This window comes from Larimichthys crocea, unplaced genomic scaffold, assembly GCF_000972845.2.
Source record: "Larimichthys crocea isolate SSNF unplaced genomic scaffold, L_crocea_2.0 scaffold68667, whole genome shotgun sequence".
In the NCBI taxonomy this organism is placed as follows: domain Eukaryota; kingdom Metazoa; phylum Chordata; class Actinopteri; family Sciaenidae; genus Larimichthys; species Larimichthys crocea.
In genome coordinates, this window is record NW_020859065.1 from 1 (window position 1) to 13,420 (window position 13,420).

Genomic DNA, 13,420 nt, shown 5'->3' on the forward strand with positions numbered 1-13,420 from the left:
TTTGGTGGGGGCCCTACGGCCCCCTGGTACGAAAAATTGTGGCCTATAGCCATGTTCCACGTAGTGGTGGTGTTGAGGGTAGCTGCCCTGGCGTCCGCGGCCTCTCAAACGGACGCATAAGTGGGTCGCTGCCCTGTGGCCTCATGAAAGTAAGGTGAGCGTGCTCGGTAAGCGATGGCTGGGTCTCCCCTCTCGGGGCCGTCTAAAACGGTCACGCCGGTAGGAGACTACTGTCCAACCATCATCCCTGTTGCCACCGTACATTTTGTCCTTGAGGCGCCGAAAAGAGGAAAAAGGTAAAAAGATTTTTCAAAAAATGCAAATGGAAAAATTAAAAAATGCAAAAAATCTCAGAAAAAATTGGAACAAGCCTATAAACAACGTTTCGGTCTTTATTAGACCTTCTTCAGGTTAGCCTGTTCCCAAAAAATTCAAAAAATGCAAAAATGTATATGGAAAAAAGTGTTTCTCTCTCTCTCTGTAGCTCCACGATGCTCTCTGCAGCTCTGTGAAGAGGCAAGTGAGACAGAGATGCTCCCCGCCTGCAGTACAGACAGGGGGTGTGGCCAGACTGCCAGTCTGTGCATCGTTTGAGTTTAAAATTTAAAACCCCACAGCTCCCCTCGGTTTGAATAATAGCCCATTAACCCCTTGTATGACAACGGTTTTTTGAAAAATAATATAGAAAAATAAGGAAAAAATATAAAAATAAAATTAAATAATCAAACCATAATGAAATAATACAATAAATAAAAAATAAAATAAAATAAAAAATAAAAAATTAAAATAATAAAGAAATAACATAATAAAATAAAATAATAGAATAAAAATTATAGAATAAAAAATTAAAAGAATAAAAATTAAAAAAAATAATAAAATAAAGGAATAATGATAAAAAATAGACAGAAATTCTTAAACTTAAATTCCTCCCCAGGTTAGGGTTAGGCATTGGGGTTACAATTGGTTAGGGTTAGGAAATATCACTGGGTGGGGGGTTAAAATTAGAGATTCACCCAGGTTAGGGTTAGGCATTGGGGTTACAATTGGTTAGGGTTAGGAAATTATCACTGGGTGGGGGGTTAAAATTAGAGATTCACCCAGGTTAGGGTTAGGCATTGGGGTTACAATTGGTTAGGGTTAGGAATAGTATCACCGGGTGGGGGGTTAAAATTAAGAATTCAAACAGGTAAGGTTAGGGTTAGGGGTCCAGGTCAGAGGTCGTAGGAGTACGTCCTGAGAGAAATATAAATTAAAATAAGAGGTAATAATTTATCCTACTCTGTGGATGATTTTAGGGTCGAAGGTAAAGCCAGGAAAGGCCTCAACCCTCCCACAGGAACAGGAGGCGCTGGCGGGTTAGGACATGGGAAGTGGGTGAGACTCGGTGCCGCGAAGCGGTGCCGAGTCTCCATGCACGGGCCATCCTGCTCCAGGTAAGGCGAGGCCTATTTCAGATTTAAGCCCCTCGGCTGAACCGTGTCCAGTTTGTCCTGCTCAGTCTCTTTCAGCCCGGATCCTTGGGCGGGGCTCCAGCCCGGATCACACTGGATGACCGTGGCCCGAACTGACGACCATCCATGGCAACAAAATGGCTGACGAGAGGTGTGTGTGTTTTCTCTTTGTCTGCCAATATTGTATCATGCTGGGGGAAACGCTGAAGCATTGTGTTCTTTGTTTCCCCAACATATTGGAGCCCGCAGGTGTCACAATAAATTAGATAGACACAATTTTTGGAGTGGGGATTTCCCTCGGCCATAGTCTTGAAGACTGTCTTGTTCGAGTGGCTGCGTATCCAAGGTAAGTGTTTGAAAAACTTGCCCTGACCCCTCGGTTTCGAGGTGATCAGGGGTTTAATTTGGCCTTAACCAGGTAATCCTGGAGATTTTTGTTTTTTCTGAAAGCTGCTATTATTTATGTTCTTTTAGGGATGTCAAATTGATTTTGTTATAAAAGTTGTCTTTAATCTTTCCGAATTAATGTGTTGCAGGTCTGGAGTAAGTGGTGACAAAGGGGAGGAGTTCGGTGTGTCTAGGGGCCTGTCTCCAGGAACGTTTTGAGGGCCTCTTCTGAAAGAGCGGGCATAGCCTCTGGCGGCTAATGCTTGAAGAGCGTTTTTGTGGCCGTCATGAAGTCGCTCTTGTGATACAGATCCTATGGAAACGCAGCAGTTGTGATTTTAATAACCCTTTGTAGGTGGTGTTTCGGGTGAAACTCGTCCTATGGAGTAGAGCGTGAGTATCCGTCTCCTTAAAGAACACCTTAATGTCCAATTTGTTGTTTTCTTGAAAATTTATGCCCTTGTAGGTGGTTGTGTCCAGAAAATCCACTGATGTGTCGCTGGTGGTGGATTTCAGCTTGATGGACGGGTTGTGACTATTCAAGGTGAGTAAAAATTGATTAAAATCCTCCATGGAGTGGGGCCAGACTCCCCAGATATCATCCAGATATCTATAATAATATGTTGGTTTTTGTTTACAGGATGCCAGGGCAGAGGTCTCTCCCACTCGCCATAAAGATATTTGCATAGGCTGGTGCAAATTCTTGCCCATGGCAGTCCCTTTAATTTGCAGGTAAAACTTGCTGTCAAATTCAAAATCGTTCCTACGAGGTTAATTTCCAATAGTTGAAGAATCTCTTTATCTGGCCTATTTTTGTCTGGGTATTTGATAAAAATATTTTTTATGGCTCGGATGCCCTCATCTATATCAATATTAGTATAGAGACTGTCTATGTCCATTGTAAAGAGAATAGATTTTGGGGGGATCTGCATTGTCTCACCGTGTTCACAAAATGGTAGGTGTCTTTAAGGTACCCAGTGTGTCTGTTCGATAGGGGATTGATGTAATAATCAATAAATTGGGCCGTATGATAGGTCTCGCTGTCGCAGTCTGACACGATGGGTCTCCCAGGTGGGATTTCAAAGGGGACGCCATGCAGAGGGCTCTTGTGGATTTCGGAGAGAGATAAAGAGCCTGGGCTCGGGATCGGATTGCCCTGCAGGTAAGTGAATTGTTTTTTATTTATAAATTTTTTATTTAATAATGACTGAAGAATCTCCTTCACCATTTTCTTCGTTTCAGGATAAATGGGGTCTTTTAAGGTGGAATAATATCTCCTGTCGTTCAACTGTCTGTGGCCCTCGTAGAGATACTGTTCCCTGTCCATAATGACCACTGCACTCCCCTTATCTGCTGGTTTTATGATTATGTTTTTATTTTTTCTCAATTCTGTGAGAGCTCTGTTTTCACCCTGGGTCAAATTGGTTTTGGGTCTTGTGAGGTGGAAGTTGTTGTCGAAATAATTAAAGTCTGCTTTAATCAATTCTGTGATCTCTGGTGGTAATTTGGCTAAGGGGGGGCTCCATTCTGATTTGTTGGTAAAGGGGGTAATGCTCGTGTCCCTATTATGTTGGAAATAAGCTTTCAATTTGAGTCTCCTATGATATTGTTGCAAGTCCCATCTGCTGCGTTCCAGCTCGTCTTTCTGACTCCCTACGGTCGGGATGAAGGAAAGGCCTCTATTTAGGAGTGTGAGCTGCGGGCCGGTGAGTTTGAATTTTTGTGTCAAAACTAAAACATTTCTTGACCCCTCCTGACTGTGCAGGCTTATGGGGACATGCATTTTACATATGAGCTCCAGTGCTCAAGCATTGACCTGGCTGTTTGTGTGCTCCAGTGTATGTTATCTTTGTTTGTAGAAAACAACTTGGAGTCCAGCTTCGGAATGATGAGGCATCGCTGCTGCATCTTGTTATTGAGGTGAGTTAGGCAAGATTTCTCCTGTAAAGGTAAGTGAGGGGAGAAATTGATTAAAGGCACCCAGATCTCAGCCAGTGGAAATTTTTTCTCAGCGGCCTCCATTGTGGCTAGTAACTGCTGAGTCAGGACTGTTTTATTTGTGGCCTTTCTATTGTTGATGCCAAATGATAAAATAATTTTTTCCACCCGGGCGGAGGTGGTGGCATTCTCAATTAAAACCTTAGCGTGTGCTAATGTGGCTCCCGGATAGCTGTCAATTTGGAGCTCTTGGCACTCGAAAGGGGGCATCCTGGACAAATTAGAGTCCCCTACGATAGCAAACCTCTTGCCCATGCTGAGAACCCAGTCTTGGGTTTTGTGTTTTGTGCTGATGTGTCTTTTAGGTCTGCAGATGGTGGACTCTGGCGTGGTGGGCTTTGCGACCGGTCTGGGCCGCAGCGTGAGCCTTCTCTGGGTCGCTCTCCTAAGGCTCCTCAACTTGGCCGGAGTGGCCTGGGTTGGGGGGACGACCTCAGGGCTTCCCTGAGCAGGATCCAGGCCCTCCTCCTCCGAGAGGACTGTGATCGAGTCCGACATGTGAGCCACTATCGGACTCGGTGTGGCAGCCGTCGGCACAGGAGCATCCAGGACCGCAGGAGAAACCTCAGGTAGGTTTTCTGTTTGTTTTTCCAGGCTGTCTGGTACAGATACATCTGTCCTACGCACTCTCTGGGGTTTAGGAGATGAGTGTGGTAGGATGGTGGGTGTCAAATGGGGAGGGGGGACCTGAGATATCAGCGGGTCTGCTATATCAATCAGGTTTTCCTCCTGTGGGGGTGACCAACCACCTGTCTCCACAGTCATCGTGGCTGTGGTAACCAAGGTGGGAGCCCGAGGTCTTTCAAGGGCCTGAACAGGTAGTGGAGAGTTGGTCGGTGTCTCCGGTACGATGAGTGAAGGGAGGTCCTGGGGCTCCGTGTGTGTCTCCCCTCTCCCTTTAAGTTCACTGTTTCCCCTGTTTGTGTTTCTTTTCATTTTGGACACACGTTTTGTGACTGTTTTTGTTTTTTGTTTCCCCATTGCAGGAGGTGGAGGTGGTGGTGGAGGTGGGGGGGGCCCGCCATCCGGGCCTGTCCCATCCTCCTCCTCCGTAGTCGGGTCGAGATGGCCAGCCATGAGGGCCTCAACATGCTCCAGGGTCTCCGACTGGAGCCGTTTGCCCAAGTTACGCTTGGCCCAGACAGTGGCGATCTGGAAGGGCTCCCGCCACTCTCCCTCCCCCAGCCCACGCAAGGCATCCAACCCCATCTCCATGGAGTCTGTGTAATGGTCCCTTAAGATCATCATGGTGGTGAGTTCCCAATTTTTGGCATTTCCCTCAATGAGGAGCCTGGTCTCCTCATTAGGGCTGGCCGGTTTGATTATTGTGGTCAGATTTTCTGTTAATTTTCTAATAGAAGGGGGGGCGGCTTTGAGGCAGCCATTTCTGAGGGGGGGGGGCCATTTTAATGACCTTGTGCATCATTCGACCTTAATCCCAAAGTTCGGGTCTGAGGACTGTGTCTTTTTTTCCACAGGTTTTCCCTCCCTCTTCTCCCTCCGTGTGTTTATCCCTGTCCTCTGTGTTGTGTGGTTCTCCCTCCGTGTGTTTATCCCTGTCCTTTGTGTTGTGTAGTTCTCCTTCCGTGTGTTTGTCCCCGTCCTGTGTGTGGTGTAGTGTGTGTTTCTGTTGATGATGTTCCCCGGGTAGTGTTTGGTGGGGGCCCTACGGCCCCCTGGTACGAAAAATTGTGGCCTATAGCCATGTTCCACGTAGTGGTGGTGTTGAGGGTAGCTGCCCTGGCGTCCGCGGCCTCTCACCACGGACGCATAAGTGGGTCCGGCCCTGTGGCCTCATAAAAAGTAGGTGAGCGGTGCTCGGGTAAGCGATGGCTGGGTCTCCCTCTCGGGGCCGTCTAAAACGGTCACGCGGTAGGAGACACTGTCCAACCATCATCCCTGTTGCCACCGTACATTTTGTCCTTGAGGCGCCGAAAAGAGGAAAAAAGTGTAAAAAGATTTTTCAAAAAATGCAAATGGAAAAATTAAAAATGCAAAAAATCTCAGAAAAATGGAACAAGCCTATAAACAACGTTTCGGTCTTTATTAGACCTTCTTCAGGTTAGCCTGTTCCCAAAAAATTCAAAAAATGCAAAAATGTATATGGAAAAAAGTGTTTCTCTCTCTCTCTGTAGCTCCACGATGCCTCTGCAGCTCTGTGAAGAGGCAAGTGAGACAGAGTGCTGCTCCCCGCCCTGCAGTTACAGACAGGGGGGTGGGCCAGACGTGCCAGTCTGTGCATCGTTTGAGTTTAAAATTTAAAACCCCACAGCTCCCCTCGGTTTGAATAATAGCCCATTAACCCCTTGTAGGACAACGGTTTTTTGAAAAATATATAGAAAAATAAGGAAAAAAAATATAAAATAAAAATAAAAATAATCAAACCATAATGAAATAATACAATAAATAAATAAAAAAATAAAATAAAATAAAAATAAAAAATTAAAATAATAAAAGAAATAACATAATAAAATAAAATAATATAGAAAAAAAAATTATAGAATAAAAAATTAAAAGAATAAAAACATTTTTAAAAAAATAATAAAATAATAAAATAAAGGAATAATGATAAAAAATAGATAGAAATTCTTAAACTCTAATTCCCTCCCCGAGTTAGGGTTAGGCATTGGGGTATAACAAATTTGTTAGGGTTAGGACTTTCACTGGAGTGGGGGTTAAACTTAAGATTCACACCAGGGTTGGGGTGCAGTGGGGGTACAATTGTGGTGAGGACAATTATCACTGGGTGAGGGGGTATTTCAGAGCGAGATTCAACCAGGTGGTGAGGCATTGGTGTTACCAAGTGGTTAGGGTAGGAATAGTATCACCGGGGTGAGGGGGGGGGTTTCAAATTAAAAGAATTCCCACAGGTAAGGGTTAGGTTAAAGGGGGCCAGGTCAGAGGTCGTAGAGTACGTCCTGAGCAGAAACGAATAAAGTTGACAAATAAGAGTACGGCCACACACTCACTTTCACATCCATCTCCACGTGCCTGAACATATATTAGGGTCGACGGTCAGAGCCCGGACACATGCCTCACCCTCCCCAGCAGTAACCGGGAGGCGCTGCGGTTAGGACATGGGGAAAAAAAAAAAACACAAAAAAGTGGGTGAGACTGCGGGTGCGCCGGCGAGATCGGTGACCGAGTCTCCCATGCACGGGGCCATCCTGCTCCAGGGAGGCAGACCGATTTCAATTTAAGCCCCTCGGCTAACCGGGTCCAGATTTTCCTGATCACAGTCTCGTTTCACCCGGATCCTTGGGCGTGGCTCCACCCGGAGAACACTAGGATGAACCGTGGCCCGAACTGGACACCATCCATGGGCACAAAATGCGACGAGAGGGTGTGTGTTTTCTTCTCTTTGTTCTGCCAATATGGTAATCTAATGCGGGTGAAACGCTGAAGACAAATTGGGTTTCTTATGTTCCCCAACATATTGGAGCACGCGCAGGTGTCCACAAGATAATTAGATAAGACACGACGATTTTGATTATGGAGTGTGGGATGTTTCCCCGTCCTAGGTCCTTAAGACTGTCCTTGTTCGAGTGGGGACTGCGTATCCAAGGTAAGTGTTGTTTTGAAAACTTGCCGCTGACCCCTACGGTTGCGAGGTGGATCAGGTGTGTTAAGTTTGGAGCTTACCAGGTAGATCCTGGAGATTTTTGTTTTTTCTGGAAAGCGCTATTATATTGTATTTCTTTTAGTGGATGTCATTGATTTTTTTATAAAGTTTTCCTTTAAATCTTCCAATTAATTGTTGTTGCACAGGTCCTGGAGTAGTGGGGTGACGAAAGGAGATTCTGGTTCTATGGGGCCGTGTACTCCAGAACGTTTGAGGGCCTCCCTTCCTGAAAGGAGCGGGCATAGCCTCGGCGGTCTAATGCCTTAAAGCGTTTTTGTTGGCCGTCATGAAAAGTCGCGCTTTTGAGTACAGATGAATGGAACGCAGGCAGTTGTATTTTAATGAAACCTTTTGTTGTGTGTTTCGGTTGATAACCTCGCCTATGAGGTAGAACTGATAATCCGTCTCCTAAAGAAACCTTGAATGTCCATTTGTTGGGTTTTCTTGAAATTTATTGCCCTTGGAGGTGGGGGTGTCGCAAAAATCCACGATGTGTTCGGCGGGTGGGGGTTGATTTCAGCTTGATGAACGGTTTGACTAGTCCAGGTTAAAATTATTAAAATCCTCCATGGAGTGGGGCCAAACTCCCCAGATATCATCCAGATATCTATAATAATATTGGTTTTTTGTTTAACAGATTCCAGGAGCAGAGGTCTCCCATCAGCCATAAAGATATTTTGCATAGGCTGGTGCAAATGTCTTGCCCATGGCAGTCCCTTTAATTGTTGCAGGTAAAACTTGCGGCAAATTTACAAAATCGTTCCATACGTAGGTGAATTTCCATAGTTGGAAGAATCTCTTTATCTGGCCTAGTTTTTTGGTCCTGGGGAGATATTGATAAAATATTTTTTATGGCCGGATGCCCCCATCTAGTATCAATATGATATGAGACTGTCTAATGCCATTTAAAGACAAGATTTTGGGGGGATCTTCCAGGTGTCCAGCTCAACAGTGTCACAAAATGGTAGGTTGTCTTTTAAGGTAACCCCGTGTGTCATGGTTCTCTAGGGGATTGAGGTAATAATCAATAAAGTGGGGCGCTAATGCATAGGTCTCACGCTGTCGCAGTCTACACAGATGGGTCTCCCAGGTGGGATTTCAAAAGACGCTCCACATGCAGAGGCTCCTTGATGGATCTCGGGAGGAGATAAAGTTCCCGGGTCGTCGGAATCGGATGTGCCTGCAGAGTAGGTGAATTGTTTGATTGATTTATAAATTTTTTATTTAAATAATGACTAAAGAATGCACCCGTCAACAGTCACCATTTCTTCGTGTCAAATAATGGGTCTTTAAGGTGGAAGAATATCTCCGTCGTTACCTGTCTGTGGCCCTCGGCAGAATACGTGTTCCCTGTCCATAATTGACCAACCTGCACTCTCCCTTTCTGATGGTTTTAAATGATTAAGGTATGTTTTATTGTTTTCTCAATTCTGTGAGAGCTCTGTATTTCACCCTGGTCAACTTGGTTTTGGGTCTTGTGAGGTGGAGTTGTTGTCCGAATACATTAAAGTCTGCGTTGAATCATTCTGTGCTCTCCTGGCTGGTACTTTTGGCTAGGGGGGGCTGCCATTCTTGATTGTTGTAGTGGTACAGTGGTAATGCTCGTGTCCCTATTTGGTTGGAAATAAGCTTTCATTTGAGGCCCGATGAGATTGTTGCGACAGGTCCCATCTGCTGTGCGTTCCCAAGCTCGTACTTTCTGAATCCCTACGGTCGGGATGCCGGAAGGCCTCTCTTTAGGAGTGGGAGCTGCGGGCCGGTGAGTTTGATTTTGTGTCAAACTAAAAACAGGTTCTTGCCCCTCCTGACTGGTGCAAAGCTTATGGAACATGCATTTTGACATTGGCCTCCAGTGCCTGCAAAGCCTGACCTGGCTGTTTGTTTGTCTCCATGTATGTTATCTTGGTGTTGTAGAACACAAACTTGGAGTCCAGCTTCGGAGATAATAGAGGCAATACGCGTCCTGCAGCGTGTGTATTGAGGGTAGGTAGGCAAGGAGTCCCTGTAAAGTAGTGAGGGTAAATTGATTTAAAGGCACCCAAGATCTCAGCCAGTGGAAATTTATTCTCAGCGGCCTGCCAGTGTGGCTAGTAACTGTGAGTCAGTACTGTTTAATTTGTGGCTTCTAATTTTGATGATTGCCAAGAATAAAATATTTTTTCCACCCGGGCGTGAGGGGTGGCATTCTCAATTAAAACCTTAGCGTGTGCTGATGGGGCTCCCCGGATAGCTGTCATTTTTGTGGAGCTCTTGGCACTCCGAAAGGGGGCATCCGGACAAAGTAGAGTCCCCTACGAGAGGCAAAGAGCCTCGTTGACCCATGCTGAGAACCGCAGACCCTCTTGGTTTATTTGTTTTGGTGCATGATGGTCCGTTGTAGGTCGCAAATGGTGGACTCTGGCGTGGGTGGCTTTGCGCCAGGTCTGGGCCGACCCATCGTGAGCCTCTCTAGGGTCGCTATCCTAAGGCTAACTCAACTTGGCCGGAATGCCCTGGGATGAGAGTGGTGACTACCTCAGGCTTCCCTGAAGCAGGAGCCAGGCCCTCCTCCTCCAGAGGACTGTTGATCGAGTCCTACATGGTGGACCAACTATCGACTTCGGTGGCAGCCGCTTTCGGCACAGGCATCCAGGACCGCAGGAGAAACCCCAGGTAGGTTTTCTTTTGTTTTTGCCAGGCTGTGCTGTACAGATACATCTGTTCCTACGCCCTTCTGGGGTTTATAGAGTGAGTGTGTAGGATGTGGGTTGCTAAGGGGAGGGGGGACTGAGATATCACGGTCTGCTGATATCAATGCAGGTTATCTCCTGTGGGGGTGAGCCAACCACCTGTTCTCCACATCATCGTGGCTGGTGGTAACCAGGTGTAGAGCCCGAGATCTTTACAATGGCCTGATCATGTAGTGGAAAGTTTTGGTCGGTTCCTCCGGTACGATGAGTGAAGGGGGTCCTGGAGACTCCGTTTTTGTCTCCGATGCTCCCTTTAGAGTTTCAGCGTTGTTACCCCTGTTTTGTGTTTCTTTTCATTTTGGGACAACAACTTTTTGTGACGGGTATTTGTTTTTTGTTTCCAACCATTGCAGGAGGTGAGTGGTGGTGTAGTGGGGGGGGCCCGCTCCGGGCCTTTCCCCATCCTCCTCTCCGTAGTCGGTGCGATAGGGCCAGACATTAGGGCCTCACCTCTCCAGGGGTCTCCGACTGGAGCCGTTTTGGCCCAAATTTAAGTCGCTTGGCCCATACATTGGCGATCGGGAAGGGCTCCACCTCGCCGCCAACTCTCCCTCCCCCAGCCCACGCAGCATCCAACCCCTCTCCTGGAGTCTGTGTAATGGTCCCTTAAGAGCATCATGTGGTGAGTTCCCATTTTGGCAGTTCCCTCAATTAGGAGCGCTGTCTCCTCATTAGTGCTGGCCGGATTGATTATTTTGGTCAGATTTTCTGTTAATATTTTCTAATAGAAGGGGGGGAGCGCGGCTTTTGAGGCAGCACATAGTCTGAGGTGGTGTGGAGCCATTTTAAATGACTTAGTGCATCTTCTGACACTATAAATCCCAAAGTTCGGGTCATGAGACTGTGTCTTTTTTATCCACAAGGTTTTTCCCTCCCTCTTCTCCCGCCGGGTGGTTTGATCCCCCTGGTCCTCTGTGTTTGTGGTGCTCCCTCCGTGTGTTTATCATCCCTGGTCCTTTGATGTTGTGTAGTTCTCCTCCGTGGGTTGGTCCCTGTCCTTTGTGTGGTGTAAGTGTGTAGATTTGCTGTTGAGGATTTCCCCGGTAGTGTTTGGTGGGGCACTAACGGCCCCCTGGTACGAAAATTGTGGCCTATGCCATTGGCCACGTAGTGGTGGTGTTGAGGTAGCGCCCTGTCTCCCGCGGCATCTCACCACCGACGCATAAGTGGTGCGCTGCCCGGATAGGCCATCATGAAAGTAAGGTGAGCGGTGCTCGGGTACGCGATGGCTGGGTCCGTCCCCTCAACGATGGCTGGTCCCCTCTCGGGGCCGTCTAAAACGTGCACGCCTTAGAGACTACTGGTCCCAACATCATCCCTGTTGCCACCGTAAGTTTTGTCCTTGAGGCCCGAAAAAGAGGAAAAAGGTAAAAAGATTTTTCAAAAAGATGCAAAATGGAAACATTAAAAAATGGCAAAAATCTCAGAAAAATGGAACAACAACCTTAAACACGTTTCGGTCGTTTTGGACTTCTTCAGGTTGAGCCTGTTCCAAAAAATTCAAAAAATGCAAATGATATGGAAAAAATGTTTTCTCCTCCTCTCTAGGTAGCTCCACGATGCTCTATCCTGCAAGCTCTGTGAAGAGGCAAGTGAGAAAGATAGCGCCCAGACCTGCGTTGACAGAATGGGTGATGCCAGACGCCAGTCCTGTGCATCGTTTGAGTTTTAAAAATTTAAAACCCCACAGCCCACTCGGTTTTAATAAGACCCTTAACCCCTTTGTATGGACAACGGTTTTTTTTAGAAAAAATCCTATAGAAACATCAAGGAAAAAAATATAAAAATACAAAAATTAAAAATAATCAAACCCATAATTAAATCAATACAATCAATAATAAAATCAATAAAAAATTAAAAAATTAAAAGAATAAGAAATAACATAATACAATAAAATAACGTAGATACAAATTATAGAATAAACAAAATTACAAGCAAAAAAAATTAAAACAATAATATAAAATAACGGAATAATGTAAAAAAATAGGACAGAAATTCTTTACCTTACATTCCTACCCAGAGTTATGGTTAGGCTTGGGGTTTACAATTGGTTAGGGGGTTCGTACACTATCATCCACTAGGGTAGGGGTTAACATTCGACGATTCCCCAAGTTAGGAGTTTAGGCATTGGGGTTAACAATTGGTTAGGGTTAGGAATAATCACTGGGTGGGGGGGTAAGATGAGAGATTCAAGCACCGGTTAGGAAGTTAGCATGTGGGGGGTTACAATGGTCTCGGGTTTAAGGAAATAGTATCACCGGGTGGGGGGGTGAAATTACGCTTCCAAACAGGACGGTTAAGGGGGTATGAGGGTCCAGGGTCCAGAGGTCGTAGCGTCCGTGGTATTCCGAGAGCAATCGCAATTAACATACGAGGATAAGTAAGTATCCTATCTCGTGGCGGCTTTTCGGTGTCCGGTAACGCCCGGCAAGGCCCTCACACCCACTACCCGCAGGACCAGAGAGCGACTGGCGGGTTAGGACCTGGGAACGTCATGGGTGACATCACTCGGGCCGCGCAAAGCGGTGCCGCGTGCCAATAGCACGGGCCATCCTGCTCCAAGTACAGGCAGGGCGCGTTCACGATATTCAGCCGCCCCCTCGCTGAACCGTGGGTCCCTATTCCTGATCCCGTCTCTTTCAGCCCGCTCCTTTGGGCGTTGCTCCAGCCCCCCGATCCACACTGGATGACCGGCGCCCGAACTGACCACCATCCTGGGCCAAAACAAAAAATGGCTGACGAGAGGTGTTGTGTTTCTTACTTTGTCTTCCCAATATTGTATCTATGCTGGGTGAAACGCTGAAGCATTGTGTTCTTTGTTTCCCCAACATATTGGAGCCCGCAGGTGTCACAATAAATTAGAGAGACACAATTTTTCTGGAGGGGATTTCCCGCGGCCGAGTCGTGAGACTGTCCTTTTCGAGTGGCGGCGTATCCAAGGTAAGTTATTAAAAACTTGCCCTGAACCCCGGTTTTCGAGGTGATCAGGGGTTTATTTTGGCCTTCACGCCGGTATCCTGGATAATTTTTTGTTTTTTCTGAAGCTTGCTATTGTTGTATGTTATCGTTTTAGGGATGTCAAATTGATTTTTGTTCTAATTGTCTTTGAATCTTCCCGAATTAAAGTGTGTTGCAGTCTTGGAGGTAAGTGGTGACAAGGGAAGGAGTTCCTGTGTGTCTATGGGCCGTTGTCTCCGAGAGAACGTTTGAGGGCCGCCCTTCTGGAAGAGCGG

At 46.4% G+C, this 13,420-nt stretch overlaps 1 protein-coding gene and 2 long non-coding RNA genes across 7 annotated transcripts; all 3 read left to right on the forward strand.

The window, feature by feature from the left end:
- Positions 1-1,579: 1,579 nt before the first annotated feature.
- On the forward strand, positions 1,580-2,021 carry LOC113745370 (uncharacterized). The gene is made up of 3 exons (XR_003462117.1): positions 1,580-1,602; positions 1,701-1,797; positions 1,988-2,021. It is a non-coding gene; the product is annotated as an uncharacterized LOC113745370 (long non-coding RNA).
- A 79-nt stretch (positions 2,022-2,100) lies between these two features.
- On the forward strand, positions 2,101-2,498 carry LOC113745369 (uncharacterized). The gene is made up of 3 exons (XR_003462116.1): positions 2,101-2,139; positions 2,305-2,382; positions 2,479-2,498. It is a non-coding gene; the product is annotated as an uncharacterized LOC113745369 (long non-coding RNA).
- A 462-nt stretch (positions 2,499-2,960) lies between these two features.
- LOC109137554 (uncharacterized) lies at positions 2,961-5,611 on the forward strand. 5 transcript variants are annotated; one of them, XM_027276904.1, is made up of 6 exons: positions 2,961-3,000; positions 3,081-3,758; positions 4,142-4,405; positions 4,823-5,088; positions 5,315-5,328; positions 5,371-5,611. In XM_027276904.1, the coding sequence occupies exons 2-4, from the start codon at positions 3,616-3,618 to the stop codon at positions 5,073-5,075; spliced, it is 660 nt and encodes a 219-aa protein (XP_027132705.1). In that variant the 5' UTR covers positions 2,961-3,000; positions 3,081-3,615; the 3' UTR covers positions 5,076-5,088; positions 5,315-5,328; positions 5,371-5,611. The 5 variants fall into 5 exon arrangements, with proteins under 5 accessions (XP_027132705.1, XP_027132706.1, XP_027132707.1 ...); XM_027276905.1 differs by having other exon boundaries at positions 3,081-3,544; positions 3,676-3,758; positions 5,315-5,611; XM_027276906.1 differs by having other exon boundaries at positions 3,081-3,544; positions 3,698-3,758; positions 5,315-5,611.
- Positions 5,612-13,420: the final 7,809 nt, after the last annotated feature.

Excerpts from the sequence above, each read along its gene's own strand:
- LOC109137554 (XM_027276903.1), top strand. The coding sequence starts at position 3,616 with ATGCATTTTACATATGAGCTCCAGTGCTCAAGCATTGACCTGGCTGTT. Across the intron at positions 3,759-4,141 it reads TGCTGCATCTTGTTATTGAG|GTCTGCAGATGGTGGACTCT; the intron begins GTGAGTTAGGCA and ends TGTGTCTTTTAG. Across the intron at positions 4,406-4,822 it reads GACCGCAGGAGAAACCTCAG|GAGGTGGAGGTGGTGGTGGA; the intron begins GTAGGTTTTCTG and ends TCCCCATTGCAG.